Source organism: Dermacentor variabilis, chromosome 7 (assembly GCF_050947875.1).
Source record: "Dermacentor variabilis isolate Ectoservices chromosome 7, ASM5094787v1, whole genome shotgun sequence".
Classification (NCBI taxonomy): Eukaryota; Metazoa; Arthropoda; class Arachnida; order Ixodida; family Ixodidae; genus Dermacentor; species Dermacentor variabilis.
Window position 1 is genome coordinate 101,686,959 of NC_134574.1, and position 23,505 is coordinate 101,710,463.

Genomic DNA, 23,505 nt, shown 5'->3' on the forward strand with positions numbered 1-23,505 from the left:
GCTTTTTCACAGACAAGCACAGTTCTGTGCAGTGCAATACTGAAAAAAAAAAAGTTCGAAGACGATTCGACCTCTAGTTGAAGTCGATGAAAGACAATGTCTTCCTGGACGAGTTGGGGCTGAGCAGGTGTCATCGTCGCCACAACCATAATCGTCCCCACAATCACTGTCATCATCACATTATTATGATAATCGCAGTCATCAGAGCGGCTCCCGGAACAAATTATATGGTCCTTGTCCTTATAGATTATCGCGAGCTTTGTCAAAATTTTAAGGCTGCGCTACCTTTGGTAATAGCCCAGGAAAGAGCATGGAAAAATAAGTCAGAAACAGACATACCCTATACGGAAATGTGGCGGTAACTCGCAAAGGGGGGAGGCATTGTTTTCAATACGTGGGTCACGAATCCTTACGCAGTGTGGCGTGCGGCTCGTAAAAGCGCGCGCTACGCACTAGAGCCAGTTCAACGAACTGCTACTCAGCGCGGTTTACCCGTCTAGTACTGTAAAGCTGGCTTTCTTGCACTTATGATTCGCTCGCAGAGAAGCACGCTCTACAGAGCAAAGCGAACTCACCGGGTCCTTTGCCTTCGGGGGCGGAGAGGCCGTTACCCGGCGGCTGGTTGTCCTGGAAACCCCTGCCGGCGACGCCCGCGTACGCAGCACCCGCCGACGCCGCAGCAGCGGCGGAGTGGCCACCGCCCCCCGCGGCCACCACGAGCGGCACGGCGTCGCCGGTTCTGGTGTCCACCTGCTCGAAGGACGGCCGTTGCTCCGTGAGCAGAACAACGTCACATAGCTCACTAAGGTTGAGGACTGGGCGAGTTGGTATCGCATTCTAAAACTGGTACAGGGCAACATAGACAGCAAGAAACAAGCCGAGCCAGCCAAATATAGGAACGGGACGCTGACTATTTATTGGCAGGTTGTGCGAAATATATAGCTACAAGAAAGCATCAGCGTATGTCGTCGCAACACTTCACAAAGCGTCACACCGATAGAAGGCTGCACCATCACGAGTCACAGAACGCGTAATTCTGTCATGCAAGGTTAAACTGATCAAGAAATCTTACTTCCCGTGGAGATATGCACAAAGATGGCACGCTAACGCACGTGCTGGCAACCCTTGTTATGAGATCAGCTTCAATAATTTCCCGCGTAAGTTGTGATCGGTGTTTTTTTAGCTCTTCACACCGATAAAAATTCGGCTTACATCCCCAGTCGCGACAGTGAATTCCTAAGTGTCCCTGTATAGCTCGGTGCACGTTGTAGTCTTGTTCTTTTAGGCTTTCGTTGAGGCAGCGACCAGTTTTCTTATCGGCCGGTTTGAGCAGTTTGTCACAGAGCGAGCTCGGATCGGAGTCAGCGTTTCGAGGCGAAGGCACAAAGCACATCAGCGGTGAGCCTCAGATGAGAATAACTACAGCGTCGACAGTGACAAGAGCAGAAAGGTGGAGAGGTCGGCCTGAGTGAAATTCCTCTGGCCTGCAGCTTCATGCTGGGGAAGGTGCTTGAGGGAGCAACAGAGATAGCACATGGAGAAAGAGGAGGACGGGCGGTGTGATGAAGTGTCGACGGCGAGAGCTGCACAGTAAGGTGTTCGCGTGCAACGTGCACGCGCACGCGTTGATAGCGACAGTGCGGTGACAAGCCTCAATTCTCACTTCACTACGTGGACTCACGCAGACTCTTGCAGGTTCCACTATAGCACCACAGTGAAGTTCTGGCACGTGCGTGGCCACACCTATTAATATGTAATTGTCTTCTCGTACGATGGCCTAATGTAGCTCTCGCTCCACTCATAGACTCGACGTACAAGCTTACAAGGCCACGTAACTAGTGACATTTATTTCCCTGCATCTTCTTTCGCCCCCCTAACCCTTTCCCCAGCGCCAGGTAGCAAACCAGACGTGCATAAATGGACGCGAAGCAAACCGGACGGGAGCAAACCGGACCCCCGTCTCCATGGGAAACGCCCACGAACATGCAAAGCACCAAGGCCCCCGTAGGGGATTTGCGCGCTCACCTAATATAATTAAAGTAGTTTGAGCAATAAAAATTATTTGAGAAAAACACGAAGACGTCAGAAATCAACTTTGAATTTCCTGGAGCGCATGGAGTTCAATTTGCAAACGACACGTCATGTCAAAAAAAAAAAAAAAGCAAGGTTTACCTGCACACGTCGTATTAGAGGCATGAGATGCAAAACATGATACCCTGTGTCATGTTCGTACAGGGCTTATGAAAAATTAAAAAGGAAAAAAGACAAGTATAGACGCTCGGGAGAAATGGTACGACAAAGCGACAATGTGACTACCAATGGGAAAGGTTAAAGCAGCATTAGAGTTGTGATAAGGTGGTTTCCCAATTTGACCTGGATTCCTTAATTACCGTTGCGAGATGAGGCGAACACATCAGCGGAGAACCAGTTCGACCGACTGGAACTCTCTAATGCTCACGAATGTAAGTGACGACAAGCTGTTTGTCTAAGCGGGCGCTATTCGGTGCATGCGCATGCAGTGGCAAGAGCCCTCGGCGGCTGCAGCCCGAGGCATTTATCCGGTAAACACGTTTCTTCGGTTCATACGTTTCATGGCGAGCCTTCAGTCTTGTTCAAATCAGCTACTCTACATTACTGAAATTTTGTGCTTTCGTCTTAGTCTGGGACTTTAGTTTAAAGTACCCACCACGCTTTCAACCCGAATTACTACACTGACTCGATTTAAGCGCAGCTTCGCTGCGTCGTCTGGTTCATTAAGCTCCTCGTTAGCTAATTTATCGCCTCGTCAGGGTTGTGTCTACTTCTCTTGCCGCTCCTGTTTGGAAAAACAGACGGCTTGCATTAGGCGAGGCTTCGGTCGATCACGTGGACCGCAATTAAACCTATTTGTGCAATCGCAGCAGCAACGCTGGGGCCAGGAACGTTTTTGGGCCGCCCCTCGGTCGGTCAGCTGGCATTGCTCCACTTGGATGTTATGTAATAAGAAATACTTGCGGAATCAAGAACTTGCTGGAGTCTTTCCTATGTTTCTTTGGAACTTAAAACCATTGATTTAGAATGTTCTATCTCACAATTACATAAAACCAACAAATCTTGAAGCCAAAGAAAGCATAGGGGAGTCACTGTTCAAAAAAATTTTAATGTATAAATAACAAAAAAGGGACCATCCCCAAATATTATAAAAGAACACCGCAAAGATCGGACGAGATGGCGGCCGCCTCCGTACAGCGTCGCACGCGTAGTGCCGGAGATGCGCGTCCGGATACCACCTGCGGCAAGTTGTCTTTTCGTCCTGTTTCATTTCCCATTTACTTATTGTTTTCATATTTGAACTGAACAAGAACCCTCAATGTCCCCTATGTTATTCTTGGCTTCATTACAAGGTTAACCATCCTGACCTACTCTTTCTTTCTTCCTTCCTTCTTTTCCTTTCTTTGGCTGATTCTTTCTTTATTTATTTTCTTTTTTGTCTTGTCTGTTGGATTTATACGATTGCAACTTAAAAACTCGAGCCTCTCGATGGCCTTTTTTTCTCGATCAATCTGTACGGGCAGTCGACCACAAATGATTACGGATGACGGGATCATGTGATCTGAGAACTGAATATCTACGCAGCCTTATAACACAGCCTGGTATCCGCATTTGCAGACTCTACTAGTGTACGCGAACAACGTTAGGATGTACGGTTTTACTGGCTACTTTTACAGATGTCTCGGAAATTCAACGTTTTCTTGGATACCATGGTCCGTAAATATTTTTGGTCAACTCTACTGCGCTGTGCTTACGCTGCGCGATGTGCAAAGTTCTTTTCGCTCGCTCTCTCTTTCTCTTGAGTCGTAATTTTGTTGACGTTCTGGTAATATTCGGTGTGCTTGAACGTTCACGTGTAACAAATACATCGCGTTCCCTGACTGCGTATAGACTATGACAGGCTATTCTTTATTTATGAAAAGTTGCGTTCCCCTGATATATTTTCTTTTCTTCTTGCCTTTGCCTTGCCGTGTTTTTTTTTTTTTTTCAATTGCTTAGTCGCTTGGGTTAATTGTTTGACGTTTGTGGTATAGCCAGCCTTTCAAATTATATTTCAACGCTCATAAGGTTCAATAAACAGCAACAAAACAGAAAAAACAAGCGCTGTGAGAGGCTGTAATGTTAAAATAGTTGTTACTATTTTATGATGCGAAGCGTTATGTAAGAAGCTCTCAGAAGACAAGGTGAGACAAGGTGATTTTCAATAGTGTCTGTTCATCTTAAAAAATCATATCCCGCTTAAGATTTCGGCAAATTAATGCTTCAACCATAAACTAAACCTAATAATGTCTATAATACTAAAATCATCAGGATATAAACAGCACTCCATTATTAATTCTTTTTTTAAATAAAAGCCAATCTCTTGGCTAGCCTTACATAACGGAAGAAAGAGAAGCAAAAGCGCATAGGTCGCAAACGCGCGAAATAAGGAGCCACTATATAATAAGCTTCGCGTCACTATGATTTCCCACGAGTTTCGGCCATAATTCCTAAAAATCTAGTATCCCAACAGCTCTTACACTTACAGTGAACATGAGGTGAGGAAGCCCAGGAAAACTAGGTGTCCGTCATTATGTGCGAGGTAATATTATTACTCGCAAATAAAGTATACTTCAGTGCCGCCTATAATAAGTCAATTTTGGCGCATTTAGACGCACGGTTTACTTTACAGAACTCCGGTATTATTTCTTTGTTGCCGAGTGAGAGAGTTTTATAAACTTGATGCTTGAGTTTCTAACAACTTTTGGTAAGAGAGTTCTGCTCCTTGCAGTCAGTACACATACCCCCGTAATCTGGGACGTTCCTGCCCTCAAAGCTCCACCTAGACTCGAGGAAGTGGATGCCAGCGCCACCCTTCAACAGAAGGAGTCACTGCAACTCAATGACACGCCATGGTAACTACTCAAAAGCGCACTATTCCTTCCATTTCTGTGTTGCTGTCACCTCCCTTCAGAAGAGTAGGCAGGCGTTGTGCCCCTTCCGGTGGCAGTTGCCAGCCTGCTCCTCGCTTTCCCTTTCCTGTTATCTGTGTATATGTGTATATGTGTTCAAAACAGTCGAGAGACGGCGCTGTGCCCTACTCAGTGGAGACAAGAAAGAGTTTCGAATATAGAGGATCGTTTGAGAATACGGGTGTTATACTTTTTTGCTGTTATTTGCACTAAACTTAATCTTAATAGGTGCGGTGCATTTCGAGAAAGACAAAAAAAGAATTTCTACCCTCCCGCGTATTTGTATATAGAAGCGCCTGAGGTAAAGCATTTTCACTCAATTCGGGTGGCTCGGTTCAGTTTTCAACCGGAAGCTTCCTGCAGCCCATGAGATAACGATTCAGAAAGACGTGAGCACTAGCGAGCGCTGTATTTCTAACATCCCTCGAAACATGCCACAAATATTCATGTGCTCAGCGACAGATAAGCCATGCACTGCACGCTGTGTTTGCAGACATGCACTTGCGGATACGTGCAATATCTGCAGATGTTTGTTTGCGGACATCTGTAAAGGAAGCAATACAAAGAAAACGTATGCAAGTGCTGTGTCTCGAACATTGAAAAAAAGCAATTCTTACGCTAAAGTGGTTGGCAGCAAGAGCTCTCACAATACCGTGATATCGTACATGTATTAGCGAAGGTTACCGGTCAGTGGAAAATATTCTTCAACAACAAAAAAGCTTTGTGAATTCTGCCCCTGTTCCTGAGGGTATAAGGTGTACGACATCTTTAAAATAGGCTTGGTTGCTAGTATATACAGCACCTGTGTGCGCATTCACCTTCGTTCGTGTCTTTGTCTTCACTGAAAAAAAAAAACTATAAGTCAACGTCCCAACTTCAGCAACAAGATCAAACTGAGCTGAAGCTCAAGGGGCGAACAACGCGTGCTATTCACGTGACGAAGTGCATGTGTCCCGGAGGCGCATGTGCGTGGCTTCCCAACGCATGCGTGTATATACTTCTGTTACTCGTATAGGTGAGGCTTCAATGAATCTTCAGTTGCTATAGTGAGCATCTGTCCTGTTCGCCTGGCCTCTGTACCTGCGACAATCTTTCCGCTAGGCACAATGGTCACTACGCAAGACCAACTAGCCACATATATTCCATACAGTTCTAGGCTTTCAGAGCGCCCGCTTTAAACTCTCTGAAAAGCAAGGGTATATATCCTGTTCTGCCACTTCTTCAAAGAACCAAATCGCTATCTTTTCTTTTCTTTTTTTTGTGGCCGGGCTATACAAGGAGTGACAGAAGCACTCGCAAAGCGATATTTTTTTTTCTTGTAGGAAGCGTAATACAACGCATAGGGATCGGCTGACAGATATCACAGGGTTTTCTTTTCTTTTTCGAGGAGCCCGTATGGATTTCCTTTGCAGGAATTGCTGCGATTGGTTGGATGAGTAATTTTCCCTTTATTAGACAATACAGGTGCCCCGCTTCTGCCACGTATCAGAGGGCATGACAGACTGGTGTAAATGATGCGTTGTAAGCTCACCACCGGAATGGCGACGCAATAGGACAGCATGAAGGGCCCTGCTCATTTAGTCTCATCACTCAAGACTTATTTTTTCATAATCGATATGAAAGTAAAAGAAAGACATTCGCTTACCCTACCTATGGGTGATGGCTACTGCTTTCCACACACGCGCTCGGAATGTCAAGCGCAAAGCGGGATGAGAAGTGAACGATGCCCCCACTGCAGCCTGAGACATAAATATAGGAATGTTAAGATATATTCTTCGATATCTGCACATTTTGAAGCCATGTTTTTATTGCATATTTTCCTTTTCATGTCAACTTAATAATCTCCTTGAACGATGGAAAATATTTAACCGATGCCGCCCCGGCCTCGTACGCATACCTAGGCCGAAAACGCCGCGTCGAAAGCTTGTGCGCCAATTTCTGCTTTTCCACTAATCTACTAATCCACTAATCCACTTTTCACTAATCGGCTAGGTTCGTTCCTCCCTTCGTATGTGTTTAAATCTATTTTTCCCTTATAGCATGGCAGCAAATCAGGCCTTCTTGCTGGTTAACCTCCCTGCCTCTCTTTTGTTTATCTTCATCTTTTGCTAAACATAATTTAATTAGAAGCCGCACTTTCATTACGGATTAGAAAAGACTATACCATACAGACTGCAGGGATATATTAAAGCTATGAGGCTAACGCAAGATGTCAAACATAGCTTACTGCTGCTGAAGATGTGCAAATGTGTCCGTGATGTTTCTCTGCAATCCACGTCAAATGACGTGCATAACACCTTAGTCATTATAAAGTCGCGCTTTCTGTTAATTCATTCATTATTTGTTTGTTCAGTATCGACAGGCTGCCATTTGTATGTTCCAGATGATCTGCGCCTATTCTGATCCTTCATTTCTTCCCTGATAAACCAAATTGAATAATGTTTCGAGAGAAGAATAAACAGTATATATATATATATATATATATATATATCCTTGTCATAGTGGCAGCCTAGAGGGGTTGATTAATATCCCGCCTTTTTTTTTTTTACCGTTGCTAAAAAAGAGAGACAGATATAAAACTATACGTGTTACTCATGTCTTACACGACAATGGGATCGACATATCGTAATTGCCTCTTACGTAAAGCAAAAAGCGGTAAATAAATAAATAACGAAGCCGCCCAAATAACCCATCTAGTTCGTTGCCATTCACGCATAGCGTTGCGCCGCGCTGCCGTGTTAATTAAACTGTAAGTTCTATAACTCACCCGACTGCGCGTGCTCATTTTCTACCGAGCGCACCGTACCCCGTTTAATCCCCTGCCTCACTGATCCTGCGCGTCGGTATCCCGCACGCGCTCCTATAGCGTGCGGTAAACCGGAGGGCTCTTTTCGGTACCCGTTTACTGTGACATGCGCTAACGTGATCGTGCTCTCTCTACTGCAGGCCGCGCACGCTTGCGGCTGTGAGCGTGAAGCAACAGGCTTCAGCCGCCAAACCATCACGCCACCGTATACGTTGCTACCGAGCGTTTGCCGCGACCCCCTCCTTCTCCCCCCCCCTCCCCCCTGCGAGGCGGCGAGATGTTGCGTGACGGCGGCGTCGACCCCATCGCCATATTATACGCGTATATAGGTGTCGCTCGCATCGCTTGCACTCGGAGCGCATGGCGTGCCGGCTGGGTTCGTTCCTCCCGTTGTGTATCGTATTGCGTGGGTTGCCGCTCGATAGAAAGAGAGAGAGGGGGGGAGGGGGCGCGTATTTGTGTTGGGCTAGCATCATAAAGCTCCCGGCCTAAATGCCGGTTGCGATGTCACGGCATCGAAGGAAATGCGCGCAGGCTTATTTCTGCCCCCGCCGGTGCTGTTCTGTGCGGGAAAGGATTGCGGGAAAAACACGCTTCGGGCTGCTGAACGCTGCTGCTTGGGTGATTGACAGAGGGATAAAAGAAAGGTTAATATTCGCGATTTCTCTATAGAGTGGCTCTGTTTAAAAGGACACGGACGTTTATTTCTCGCCGATTGCGGGCCGGTTGCTGGCACAAAAGCCGAAAGCAAAAAAATCCCTTTATGATTATTCAAACTTCACGATATGTGTAGAGGAGACATTGGCAGACTGATGAGGTGCCCGTTATTCTCGTGATCAGGAAGTCCGGTAGACTTTTAGGGTCGCCCAAGATAAACCGAACCCAAAGCAAGTGAAGAGCACGTGGACAGTAAGGCGACATTAACACGCGAAACGTTGTTCGTTCAGCGTTAGTTGTCCTACAAAGAGCTGGAACGTGCCACCACCGTAACACTCGTCTTTCAATTTCTTGTATAATCTCGGTTTACAGCTCATGCGTTCTTCCCATGATCTGGATTTGGGCCAACCAGTGGCACGCAATCACGTGCAAGCGCTGCTCGTAGTAGAAAGAACAAATTAGTGAAATATACAATTGCTAATCTTCCGCGCTGCTAGGACTCATAGGAACTCTGTGTCTAGATACACGCTAACCAAATGTTTCAATGTACTGGGCGCAGTATTACAATTTGACCAAAAAATATTCGCGAGTAAGAGCGTTTGATTTGTTGCCGTAGCTCAGTCCTTTACGTTGTTACGATGCAGAGGAGAAGGTCGCGAGTTCGATCTCCTGATGCTGTAGCCGCATTCCGAGGGGTGTGAAATAGAACATAGACCCTCGTGTACCGAGCTTAACTTGGGTCCACGTGCAAGAAACAGGTGGTGAATGTGAATCCGCAGCACCATCATTACACTCATACTCATATTGTGGGTTCGGAACTTAGAGAAAAGAGCCATAATTTAAACTTATAGAGGAAGAGAGAGAAAAGAACAATGTTACGCATAGAGATCGGCCTGACGTACGCTGGGAAAAAGAGAACAGGGAAACAAACGGGGGACATGACGGGTTTGTCGATGACGACAGAAGGAAGATGCAACACACATAGCAGGCAAGTCTACTCAAATATTGAAATCCATACCCGTACTTTTTACAAAGTCAAGTAAGGATGGCCGGAAAGCTAGATTTACAGGAACGTTTTATTCATCGGCTGGCGTTCGAGTGCCAACCGTCCACGATACCGATCCGTGCGATAGAGAGACAATCGCTACAACGGTGGCTAATCACGGACGGCGATTTGGGAACCACAGAACTCTTGTCGATAAGGATACTGCTCTGGCTTGAGTTGGCTTGAGAAGGCCGCGGACTCACCCTGAATATGGCCGAGGCACCTCCTCCGCCGCCTCCCCCGCCACGCGATATGGCCTGGATGTTCTCCAATGCGCTCCGCTTGTTGGTTTTGCTGCAGCTGTCCTGCTGCAAAACGCGGGGGAAGCGGAGAAAAAGGGGAACGAACGTCAGGAATCGTTTTTTTTTCACAAACTAATTAACGCGGAAAGCTGGGATAGCTTGGTGGCCCGAAATATATGCGACACGTTCGCGGCGCTATGAAGACGCTTAACACGGCACGAGATACAAAGTGTTTCAGCGAACAGTTTCAAAAATATTTTAAAGGTTGCCTGTGGTACACAGTTCAATTCTACTTTATGAGATTGTCTACTCGAAGCGGCGGACATTACTAGCACATAAAATTGAAATGCATAATCGACTACTCAACAAGAATTAACTAATTAGCTTTCTAGCTAATTATCTTATGATCCACATTGCAATTTACAATATCCAGCAGTGAACTTTGCAAGGCGCAGCCACTTGGAATGAATTCTCAGGACGACACCAGTCTCGCGATATAAATTCCCAAACTTTGCGCAGAAATGCATTGGCGTTGCTGTTACTTGTGTGCTTCAGTACATAAAACGACGTTTTCTTAACAAATTAAATAGAACGACAATTCATTTCTCCGCAAAGTTTGGGAATTTATATAACGAAACGGGTGTCGTCCTCAGAATTCGTTCCAAGTGGATCCGCCTTGCGAAGTCCACTGCTAGAAGTTTTAAACCGCAATATGGGCCATAAGATAGTTAGCTATATATAAAGGTGGTTAGTGAATTCGTGTTAATTAGTCAATTTTGGATCTCAGTTTTCTTGCAGGTATTGTCCGCCGCTTCGTGAAGACTCGCTCATGAACTAGAATTGTGATATCTGCCACAGGAAACTTTTAAAGATTTTCGAAAGTGTTCGCTGAAACACCCTGTATAGCGAGTACAGTACGGTACTAGTCACAGTACTATATAGCCCTCGTGCTACTTCGATCTCACTGTATACGCCCGAGCACGGGAGCACAAGACTTTCAGTACTGTGAGCGACGCCAATAAAAGTGTCGGCGAAGTTGTGCGTTTGCGGGGCATCGATGCGGGCTGGGCTATGACGTAGCCGACACCGGCGTCACGGCCGTAAGTGACGTCAGCGATTTCGAAGCCAACTCGGGCGTCGAGTAACGGGCCCTTGGTAGACAAGAGGAAGCGCGCGCGAGAAATCCAGCCTGCCCTGCAGTTCGCGGCGCCCTTTTACGACCTCGACTGTAGAGCTCTAAGTTCTGAAGGGACGGACATCGCAGGCTGCTTTATTCTTAAATTTATTTCCTGTTTGCCCGGCCGCGCGAGCTAAATATATTCAGCTCGGCTTCAAAAGTAAGCGGGGCCACGCGACCAAAGTGTAATCCTGCACTTGAATTCCGATTTTACGAAATCGAACACTAATGATGAAAGCTTACCGAAATCGAGAAGTTCGTGAAACCGAAAAAGTGCGAGGGCGCCTCAGGTAAACGAACAATTCGTTATAGCGAAAGAGTCGGTTAATTCTAATCAAGTTGTAACAAAATTGTTATGCAAGGGCAGCTTTCTTAGCGCGGTGGAGCTACGAGAGGTTGTTATCTTCTCTTCAAATCGCCCGAGGAAGTCGTCGGCGACCCAAGTTAGCAAGCGGTATACGCTTTCGTCCGTTTCGTCATCTTATGGCACTTGTTCTGCATCGGCAACAAGGCTCGCAAGATCCTTGTCATCCGAATTCCCCGCCGTAGTCTGCGAAATTCCCTACTGGTGAGGCACCATTAAGGGGGCTGAGCTGTTTGCGGTTGTGTTTTCCTTTTAACTTCTTGCCACGCGCGTGTTGCTCTCGCTGTGGCATATCGTGGCTGTTTTTTCACCTCCATTATTTTTTTTCTTGGTTCGGCTTCGTAAAAGTGGGCGCGATAGTCGACTTTGTTTCGTGAAAGAACATTCGTCAAACATTTCAGGCGTTAGGATTTGTGCGCAAAATAATTTTAAAAATTGTAAAATCGGCTTTTGTAAGAGCGGGGTTAAGCTGCACTACCCATCGCCTCTTCGCTCTGTGGTTAGCGCACTTCAGATTAGGAACGCCAAGTTCGCACTTTTCGGAACAAGAAAAAGAAGGCAAGCTGTAGAGGGGAACACTTTGCGAGGTACTTACAATTCTGGGGTTTGGGTTCTGCTTCGTCCACCCGGTCGTCGTTGAGAGAGAGAGAGAGAGAGAGAATAAGATGAGAAACGCAAGTTTAAGCACATGTTTGCGGCACGTAGGTTTGCCGTCCCCCCTCCCCCCACGATATCCAAAAAAATAAAAAGCTCACGTGCCCGGGAAAGACGATTATAATTTCGTGCGTGCGACTCACTGCAACACAAAGACGTACTACAACTCTCTTTATTGCATGGGTTAGTCTGACAGCTGTCACGTCTGACTTCACTTTGTTTTTACAAAATAATTGCATGCATGTAAATTATATATATATATATATATATATATATATATATATATATATATATATATATATATATATATATATATATATATATATATAATCGTTCACGCATTCCCTTTACTACTCATCTTTGGCCGCGTAACTGCTCAGGTGCCCACAAGGCAGTGGTGCAGTTACGGTGCCCACGGCCACCCTCCCTTCTCTTCTCCCTGTCTGTCTATCATCCCTTTTCCTGAAACCCCCCTCCATCTTTCTTTGATTGTTTGTGTTTTGAATCGCCGTTTTTTTTCCTTAGTTTGTTTCCCTGTTCAACGGCGTCTGGGCGTGCCTGCGCACGTTGTTCCACGTTCTCGCTAGTTTTCTTTTTTCTTTTTAAGGAACTTGCTCAGTGACGTTCTTGTGCTAAAGCTACGCATCGTGTAAGGGGTCTACCGACCAGCCCCAACCAACCCGACGCGCCTTTCTCTCCCACGTATCCTTTTTCTTTTTTTTTTTTTTTTTTTTTTTTTTTGTGGTGCGCGACGCTTCGGCTCCGGTCTCCCGAAGGGCCCGGCTCACCTCGCACGCGTCGGTTCCCCGCTGTCCGGCGATGATGTGGATGCGGTCGCCGTGCTCCCACCGGAACGTGGCCCGGATCAGGGCGCCCGAAGTGTTGCACGCGCGGCTCAGGCCCAGGCCTCCGCGGGCGCCCCGCACGAACACGCTGGAACACAACACAGACAAAGGGACACGTTTTTCACTCTCCGCAAGCGCGTCGATACAGGCTCCAAAGTGATGGCCAAAGAGGTGCGACTCTCTCGTAATCTATTCTCGAGATGCACCCTTAATCTCGCTCCACTTGCACTGTCAGTTTCGTTCCCCGTAAGCTCCGCCAAGTGAAACGATTTCGCAAACGTGCGCAGCATAGTTGGTGTTTCCTAGTTGGAAAGAGATTGAGATGTACAACTCCCTTAACCCATTAAGCGCCCGGTGTACTCTTAAAGTACAGTACCATTTGCGTTTGTAAGTAATTAAAGACAAAACACACAGTGTTACGCCGTTTTGCTAACATGGGTCCCGCGGAGAACACTGCAGTGTAGATTTTTTTTTTTGTCAGCTGCGTGATGTGTTTGATCTATTCATCGCCAAACTTATTATTCTAAGCTATTCGATTCTATTCTAAGCTATTCAAAGATATTCTAAGCATGGGGATTATAAGGAACATTGTCAAGCAATAATAAAGGATACAAAAATACTCAGACAGGAAACACTAACTGGCCAATCAGAAATGCGACAGAAGAAATTACAGGAAGAGTTATGATTCATCGTGTTCACAAGTAACAACACAAACTATTGCGAAATAACTACGCTAAAACTAGAAATTTATTACAAAGATAAAACAAACTATTAAACCGAACGACAAAGATATTGCAAAAATGGGTGAGGATGACACTGAATAAAGCGACTCCGACTGCGAGCTGTCCGGCATTGAACCACTCGACGAAGCATAATAGCTTCTTATTAATGAAAGAACAGCCCTTATTAGAGCTACCAAAATTTTACCGGTGGATTCGCAGGAGCCAACAATCCTCCCGTGACCTCTTAAATAAATAAGCAGTTCATTTGATGGAATTATTGCTTAATTTATGGAAGCGCATTTTGAAAAAGCAACTTCCTGCACATATCGTGCTTAATTTAAGTACTGGCATGGAAACATACTTAAATGCTGGCAGATCTGAATGCAAACTCAATTATTAACCCTTAATAACTATCTGGGGCCCAAAATGCTCATTCGGGCAGCCAGTGTCCAGCTTGACACGCCCTATCGTGAAAAAGCAGGAGTCAACGCGAAATTGACAGCCACTGTTTGCAGCCTGCAAGTCAAAGCACATTCATGTAGTTGCATTGTTTATTTTGGTTTTCTGGCTCAGGCAAGTAATGCGAATAAGAGAACAATTATAAAACATCATTAGCTTAGTGAGGCCCGAAGTCCTCATTAGGGCAGCCATTGTCGAGTTGACGGGCCCTATGGTGAAGTGGCAGCAGCGGAGACGAAATTGACCGCCAATGTTGGTAGCCTCCACGTCAAAACGAAAACAAAAGCAGTCGTGTTGGAGCCATCGTCAAGCTTAAAATGCCCCTAAAGGTCAATAAATGCAGCCAAGCGATAACAAAAACACACCGTCGGCTCGGTTTACTCCACCGCACAGTCGTTCATTTCATTAAGCCACTTGAACAAATATGAGCAATGCAAGCAGAGTGGCATGTCCCTATTATGCGGCCTGTTTCTAGGTAGATGTGCTGCCCCTGTTGTTCTTTCCAGCCTGTTGAGATAAATAATGCCAATGTGAGAAGAACCAGAATACTCTATTGGGCAGCCGCCATCGAGCTTGACAGGCCGTATAATGAAATAACAGAAGTCGGCTGGGAGGCTGCTGACAAACTGCGAGAACTGTTTCCGGTAAAATGTCGGTAAACGCCTGGCTCAGGCAAGTAATGCCAATAATAGAACCATTATACAACATCATTAACTTCATCATCATCATCATCATCAGCCTGGTTACGCCCACTGCAGGGCAAAGGCCTCTCCCATATTTCTCCAACAACCCCGGTCATGTACTAATTGTGGCCATGCCGTCCCTGCAAACTTCTTAATCTCATCCGCCCACCTAACTTTCTGCCGCCCCCTGCTACGCTTCCCTTCCCTTGGGATCCAGTCCGTAACCCTTAATGACCATCGGTTATCTTCCCTCCTCATTACATGTCCTGCCCATGCCCATTTCTTTTTCTTGATTTCAACTAAGATGTCATTAACTCGCGTTTATTCCCTTACCCAATCTGCTCTTTTCTTATCCCTTAACGTTACACCTATCATTCTTCTTTCCATAGCTCGTTGTGTCGTCCTCAATTTGAGTAGAACCCTTTTCGTAAGCCTCCAGGTTTCTGCCCCGTAGGTGAGTACTGGTAAGACACAGCTATTATATACTTTTCTCTTGAGGGATAACGGCAACCTGCTGTTCATGATTTGGGAATGCCTGCCAAACGCAGTCCAGCCCATTCTTATTCTTCTGATTATTTCCGTCTCATGATCCGGATCCGCCGTCACTACCTGCCCTAAGTAGATGTATTCCCTTACGACTTCCAGTGCCTCGCTGCCTATTGTAAATTGCTGTTCTCTCCCGAGACTGTTAAGCATTACTTTAGTTTTCTGCATATTAATTTTTAGACCCACTCTTCTGCTTTGCCTCTCCAGGTCAGTGAGCATGCATTGCAATTGGTCCCCTGAGTTACTAAGCTAGGCAATATCATCAGCGAATCGCAAGTTACTAAGGTATTCTCCATTAACTTTTATCCCCAATACTTCCCAATCCAGGTCTCTGAATACCTCCTGTAAACACGCTGTGAATAGCATTGGAGATATCGTATCTCCCTGCCTGACGCCTTTCTTTATTGGGATTTTGTTGCTTGCTTTATGGAGGACTACGGTGGCTGTGGAGTCACTATAGATATCTTCCAGTATTTTTACATATGGCTCATCTACACCCTGATTCCCTAATGCCTCCATGACTGCTGAGGTTTCGACTGAATCAAACGCTTTCTCGTAACTTTTCATTAACTTAGTGAGGCCCAAAATACTATTCGGGAAGCTATTAACAGCAGTGGTCGGGGGCACGCTTGAAAAACACCGTTAGCAGTCTGCACTTCAATGTGCAGTCCTGTCGTAGCCATTCCTGGTGAAGCAGCAGTAGTCAACGTGAAACTGACAGCCACTGTCAGCAGCGTGCATGCCAAAGCACATTCATGTGGTCACATTGTTTATTTTGCTTATCTGGCGCAGGCAAGTAATACGAATAAGAGAACAATTATAAAACATAATTAGCTTAGTCAGACCAAAATGCTCATTAGGCCAGCCACCCTCGAGCTTGACGGGCCCTTTGGTGAAATATAAGTATTTGGGGGCACGCTTGAAAGGCACCGTTAGCATTCTGGACTTTAAGTCGCAGTCATGCCGTAGCCATTGTTTAATTTGTTTATATGACTGGGCAAGTAATGCGAATTCCAAGCATAATTATTCACCCTCAATAACTCTGCTAGCATTTTCTGTACTAAAAAGCACTGAGTAAAGTTGAACGTGTTTTATTGAGGCAATTTTTTAATTCACAGGCTCGTAGGCATAGCGACGACCTGCTTCAGACAAGGAAATTGGTGAAGTAATGAATGGCGAAAGTTGTCAAAGTTCTCAGTGCACTGCTTTGCTGGGCTTCATTCACTGGAAAATTCCTTTGTAACGAGGAAAGCGTCAGACAGGAAATGCCACCCCACTACACTCTGTTATTCGTGTTGAAAATTTGTACCGCCATGCGTAACGGGCAACTAAACCGTCTGTTTACTAAGAGTGGAAGCATGAGAAATGTAGCAACATAGCAAGGTGCTGTTTCATAATATGGCACTCTTTCATGTACACTTCTGGTGAGCTGCCGCATGCACTGATGCATAAACATATGAATAGGGGCAAAAGGCAAGGTTACTGTGCAACCCACGTGACGATATTAAGAAAATGTATCTGCAAACCTTTCTGTTGCCATAGCTGATCGAACTTTGTTTTGTGCAAGTTGGTTAATCACATTGCGGCAACAACACAAGAATCAAGGACAGAAAACACAGCGAGTAGGCAGATTGAGAAGACGAGGTAGACCAGTGAGAAAGGTTTTAATGAGATGGCAGAGGCCAGCCCTGCTTTTTACAGGAGTTGGTGCTTTGAATGAGATGGGGGTTAATGAAAATGCGTAAAAAGGCTTAAAAAGAAAACTAGCAAGAACAAATGCTAATATAAGATAAAAAGACAGAAATAAGAGTAAATGCGAGCACGCATGGAAGCAGACCCGTATTCACACACGGACGCGAGAACTAAGAAAATCTCAAATGTAAAGAAATGGGGGAAATAAAAAAATTACACGAACGCAAGAAAACACGGGCACACATTCATAGAAACAAACGCGGGTAGAGGTATTCGGAGCAGGTTCACCAGTTGCTGTGCCTACCTTGTCGTATTTCTCTTTCTTTTTTTTTTTTCGCACCCTTCTCTTAACACTGTCATACAAATTTTAAAAAGCAGCGCGGAGCTGTGTTGTGGGAAAGCGTATCGAGCGCGGGCAGCACGCCTTACACGTGATTGTGTCACAGCACGCATTCTACAGCTTGCGCGCGAAGTGAGCGCTGGTGGACAGCAATCAATCGACGGTGCTACACAACGCTCGAACACCGCTGCTAGACACTCGGACATCTCGCTGCTGACAACAATCGTTCACTCTAATTTGGCGGCAACAAATGTTTGCGTTGGAGGCTGCTTTCGCCAATATTTTCTGTTGAGGTTTGTTTCATGCGCGCGCGCTTTTCTCGTTTCTCCTGTAAGTGGCTTTGCTCCATCCACTTCACCCCGTCCGACGAAAAAACGCAGCGACACAGTACACGAACACACCCGCCGCTAACAGTAGGCACCAGATTTTAGCAAGCTTTCCTCCTCGTAACTTCACTCGGGAGCGAAACAAAACAACATGGAACGAACACGCAGGACGTTTGCTTGTAGCGGTGTGTCGCCGCGGGATCATGTTTTCAGACGAGGCGTAGCGCAGCGTCAGCGATTCTCGCTGGAATCTTTTGTCGCCCGATCACGGCTCAGAATAAACGCGCGCGGCACAAATGATGTATCGTAAGCTCGCAGTAATGTTTCTGGCATGATACACACCGTCACAAACAGTTCGGGAATTCACTCTGACGAAGGGTTGACGCACACGACTGACGCGACTCGGCCCAGTTCGAAGCGCGGGCGGCCACACCTTCTCCGTCGGCGGGGTCACCGGCCTGTCCGGCTCGTGACGTCAGTTCAGATTGCGCGCCCATTGGTGGATTCCCCTGTGCATCCGCCTTTGAGGAGCAAACGCCGCTTTTTTTCTAAAGTTGTAACCGACTTTCCCTCGAAAACAGCCGAAAGAGCCAAAGGAAAAAATATTCGCATTGAAGAAAATCTCGAGTACTACGCGCCAAGACCACGCTCTGATTATGAGGCACACCGTAGAGTGGGGGTACTCCGGATTAATATTGACCAGACCTAAGCTTCTTCGAGGTGCACCCAAATCAAAGCCCACGAGTGCCGCTTTTGCATTTCGCCCTCGTCGAAATGCGAAATGCGGCATCGTACCCGCATCCCGGAGCTCAGCAACGCAACGGCCTAGCCGCTTGGATATCGCCCTGAAAACAAAATCAATTTGAAGCAATCTATTACCAATCAACGGAGACTCACCATGAGTAAGTAGCGAAATTACTAGACGCTTGAAGTTTGAAATAACGAACTTTCTTTTGTGCAACGGGAACACCAACGTGACGGTGCAGTGCGCGTTCATTCGGCCGTGCTCGCGCAATCAAATTAAAAACGAAGATCTAACGAACGAACGCCGAATTCACGGAACTCCGAAAAACCTTGATTAGCAGTACTTGGAAAGCCTAAAATCTGACGGGCCACGCGCCGTTGCTTCGCTTTCTTCCGAACAGCGGTTCAAAGAAATCGAAGCTATGCGCAACGCGTTCGGTCTCCCCCGTTTTGCTTTATTTCGTCCTCGTCTCGAGTATCGTCTCCCGAGAATGTCTCGCGAGCTACCGGGGAAATTGAATCTGCCAGGACATGCTCCTACATCGCAGCCTCCTAAAGAACAAGCCGACGTGGCTCCTATCTCTATCTCTCTCTTTCTTGGCGTGCTTCCGTTGTGCTGTCTATAGCGTATAATCTCGAAGTTACGGTTTATTGTTTGTCTTCCTCTCGTCCAGACATACCTTACAGCACGCATACAATGCGCACCAAACGTTATGCCTCAAGATGAGTCCTCATCGAAATAAATAATAAATAAAAAATAATAATAGATGTAACAGTTATCTTTATTTCAATGTATCATCCGCTCTATTTCTCTTCCTTCTATCGGTAGTGTCAAAGCAACCGTTTAACTCTTTCCTTCCTCCCTAATTTTCTTTCTTATATCCTTCCATTTGTCTGTCCCGTTATTATTTCACTCCATTTATTTCCTCCTTTCTTTTTTTCTTTCTTTTTTCGTGTGCCTCTCTCTGTGAGCCTCTCTCTCTCTCTCTCTCTCTCTCTCTGTTTCTCCATCTCTCTCTGTGTGAGCCTCTCTCTGTCCTCCTACGCCTCGTCCTCAACGAGTATGCCCAAGTGGGCTCCTCGTCGCCGGATCAATCGCACACGCTCTCGCGGCAGCTGCTTGCGTATTCGCGTCCGCCGAAACCAATGGGGACGCGAATTGAGGGACCGGCGACGGGGCTTCTCGGGTGGCTGCGACGGGAGGACCGCTGTTTCCCGGCTCGTCTGCCCGCGCAATTAGTCGATTGGTTCGGGCACACAGCGGTTCGCCGGGCCTCGGTGACGAACGAGCGCACTAATGCGCCCGTCGTCGGTGAATTACTGCCGTGACGCTGAGACTGCACTCGTTCGATGCAGTAAAGTTGCATAAAAAAAACGCAGAACGTATAAGCGCTGCGCCGATCGGTCCGATGCCAGTGTATTTTCGGAGGTCAGAGTTACGGAGTTATGGGCTATAGTGTGCAACAGTCGCGCGTCTGTCTGTCTGTCTGTCTGTCTGTCTGTCTGTCTGTCTGTCTGTCTGTGCGTGCGTGCGTGCGTGTGCTTGTGAGAGAGTATGAGTGTATATCTGCGTTTATGTCTGTATGTGCGTGCGTGCGCAGACGCATGTGCTCCTGAAAAGGCGTGCGTGATCTGACAACTAGGAAACCAGCACATCGCATCTTTCTTGGCCGACGAATGCTCGAGCACCCTGTGCCAAATGAAGTTGGGTGAGCGAACGACTATGAGCGTTATTCATTCATGCTGGGCACCACGCAGGCACAAAACAAACTCAGGGATAGATGATAGACGTTCATGTCGGAAGAACAGCGCTGCGGCATACACGGCCCTGTGCGTGTCTTTCTTCCTGCACGTCTGCTATCGTGTCGTTCGTCCGATATGAAAGATACCGACGCCAAGCTCCCATTTGAGAAGGAGGAGGAGGAGGAAACAATAATCACGAGGGAGAACTGTATTTGTGGCGTTCCCGCAGTGCGCAAAGAAAGTAAAAAAGAGGGGGAAGCGTGAGGCCAAGCACACGCGCACTTCTGCGCTTGCGAGGAACGAAACGAGAAGCGATAAGATCGATTTCTGTCCGAAATGCAAGTCGCTAGGCCTTATTTTCCGGAAGTTATGAACGCCTAATGGATCGATCATAGCAGCGCATTAGTACTCTCCTAAAGAACTTGTAAACAGTTCGTCCATTAGTCGCAATATCCCTTTAAGTATAAGCTCCGGACGAAATACTCTTACTATAATGTTCCCGACAGAGCGAACATTCTACTCACTGGCGGGTAGTTTGGTATAGCTGGGTTTTGCCCGAATCGGGCCTAACTAGAGCTGGAGTGTACCGCGGCTCCAGTTAGGCTCGGCAGAGCACACGAGGTAACGTCCGCGTTCGGCCGTCCTGTTGAGACTACGAAGGCGCGAGCGTGGTTTCCTTCCTTATTTGTCGTATTTTCGCGCCAACAAGAGAATTTAGAGCGTTACAAACGTTCCCGCTCTTAACAGAAATCTTGTTTCCAAAGACTGAAAGAAGAAGGATGGAACAAGTATAATCTCCTGAGAAGCAAGCGACGGCATCCGACTTGTGCCGTGAGCGGCAGGGAAATCTCTGAGGCGGCATTTAATTGCCGTATCCTGCTTGAATATTTTTTTTTCTCCTTCTTCATTTACGTACGCCAGGGCCCAAACGACAGGAATTTGATTTGTGAGGCAAGACAGGGGTATTCTGCAAAGGTTAATGGGCCCTGTTCTCGAACTGTGCCGTACGGCGTGCGCGGCTATCCAATTCTACTTCCAAAGTCATTAGTCTTACGCTGCCAAAATTTCAAATGCGCCCTAACGGTGTTCGCGTGCCTTCCCGCTCTCGCACTCTGCTAGCTGTCTTAATTCGTTTGCTCCTTCGCTATTGCAGTACGCTGTGCGGGTTTCATCCTGCTTCCAGGTCAATTCGTGCTTTTCGATCAGTTTTCGTTTATTTATTTTGTTTCGTGATTCGCGGGAAATCATAAGTCACGGCGAGCACGCGCTTCGTCATCAGGGCCTGTTGGAACGCCTTTTTCAGTTTGCCCGTTCACATAATTTTTTTTTCTTCTCACCGCTTTCTCCGTTAATGACGTATACTTAATTTTCCCAGCTAAACTTTGCCTTCCCGCGTTCGAATCTTGCGCAAATGCATTAAGTGCAACTTCCGAGCCGTTTCTTGTCGTTGTAAGTTGACTTTGCACTGTTGACAATACCTCTTTATGCTTCGTTAGCTTGTTCTTTTAGAACGCGGGAACGCGACAGGACCTTGGCAAGACTTGGCCATTTCGGATACACGTTGAAAATAAAAAATAAAAGGAAGATCATACTCCTGCCAGCGTTCGAGCCTGAGCGCGGCGTGTAGGAGGTCAGCATGGTGTATCGCGAAGCTGGTACGGCGCCGCAAATATCGATATGCGATAGCTACGACATTGCCTCCGAGATCTCCGCTGGCGAGCAACGAGAACAGCAGGCGTTCTCTGATGTCCGCGCTGGCTTGGGTATAGGTCGCGCTGCGCGATTAAATAAACGCCATACAACTCAATCCGATGCGTACAATAGTGTTTATTTTCACCCTTTCAACTGCTATGTTTGCACACTACACAGTTCACAGGTCACGCCGATATGCAGGCCCAAAATTGCGCAGGTGCATGCTCTGAGACGCCGACGCGGCGACGTTACAAAGGCGTTGTGTGGTGTAAATGTTTGAGTGGCTCTCTCATTTAGCTACGTTTGGGTGGATGTCTCATTTTGCCTTCATTAAGAGCAGAGTGGTGTGAGAGGTGTACGCGCAGAGAGGCGCGAGAAATAGTTAAATGCATCGAAGCATTTTATACACCTTGTGTACAGTGGCACATAGTGTATTGTTCTTGAGGATGGGCCGAGAACGGGCGCTCACGCAGTGGCACGAAAGTGGGGTAGCCGGAATATAAGAAGCACGCGAAAATCAAAGAAGCACTCGAACATCTTGCGATGCTAAATTAACCGGTCTGTGTGCTCTAGAGAAACCTCTCGCCCCATATTACATGCACAGGTTCGTTCTTATATGAAGCGGAAAAGGACACCGCATTCACACACACACAAAAACAAAAAGGCCATTACGCTAGAATAGTACGTAAGAACAAATTACCGCCAATACTTGACATACCATTGCTTGACATACCATTAGGGAATGCGGCGAGCCAAAGGCAACGATCACTTTCGAACGAAAAGCTTTGCGTATTCGGCCCAAGAAGTGCGGTCAGTTGCACTACTTTACCGGTCGAGTTTCCGTGTAATTTACGCATCCTTATACTCGGTGGGAGTGGCGAACCAATGAAACCAACCTGGCGGGAAAGAGGCAAGGAATGCTTCGTTTTAAATGTTAAATGCTAATGTCGCTAGGAATGGGCCACCAAAGACCAGGACCGTGTAAAGATTCTATTTCAATGCTATTCCTCTTTCTCACTCAGTCAGTGGTCCGAGCGGAGCTCCGCCCACGTTATCAACCAGGCTATCATGTTGTCACCGCTGTATCACTGGTGCAGCCTGTGAATGGTGGTTAATTAGAAAACAACAGGGACGGAATCAACAAGGTAGTTCGTCCGTATGTGCTCTCTGCCATTGGCAGTCACCTTCGCCAATGGTATTGTAACGGTACAATAGACATCCAGAGCAGCGTCGATGAAGTTATGTACAGCATCAGCACAAAAGTCGTCCACTAGGCGAGTTGGTGAAGCGCGATAAGGAAATAAGGCGTGCGAATGGGTCAGGGACACACACAGAGAAAGAGAGAGAAAGAAAACAAAGAGAGGAAAGGTATGAAGGTCAACCCGACGCGCTTCCGGTTTGCTATGCTACAGTCCGGGTAAAGAAAAATGGGCAACAGAAAGAAAAGACAAGAGAAGAGAACGAAAAGACGAAAGTTCTGGTGTCGTTTGTGTGTGTGCGTGTGCGTGTGCGTGTGCGCGTGTGTGTGTGTGTGTGTGTGTGTGTGTGTGTGTGTGTGTGTGTGTGTGTGTGTGTTTGTGTGTGTGTGGTCCTGTCTGGTTCTCGTTCTATACTTCACTACGAGTCCAGCATCAGCTTTGGCTACGATTTGTTCTTAAGAGAAATTCAAATGTAGAAGATGTTTTTGTAAAAAGGCGCGCTGAATTGCGCAAAATTAATCATTACATTACACGACCCCAGGAATTACCGTCTTACCTGCGGTAAGTTCAAGAGAGTCAGAGCGCCT

General features: G+C 46.6%; 1 protein-coding gene across 2 annotated transcripts in view; it reads right to left on the reverse strand.

Moving 5' to 3' along the window:
- The window catches only part of LOC142587703 (leukocyte tyrosine kinase receptor-like), a 173,932-nt gene that overhangs the window by 42,716 nt on the left and 107,711 nt on the right, over window positions 1–23,505 (reverse strand). The window contains exons 11-14 of one of the 2 annotated variants that reach the window (XM_075698887.1): window positions 12,716–12,860; window positions 11,869–11,886; window positions 9,694–9,798; window positions 576–750 (exon numbers count right to left, since the gene is read on the reverse strand). In XM_075698887.1, coding sequence (XP_075555002.1) covers window positions 576–750; window positions 9,694–9,798; window positions 11,869–11,886; window positions 12,716–12,860 — 443 coding nt within the window. The remainder of the gene's footprint in view (window positions 1–575; window positions 751–9,693; window positions 9,799–11,868; window positions 11,887–12,715; window positions 12,861–23,505) is intronic. The other variant, XM_075698888.1, reaches the window with a different exon arrangement.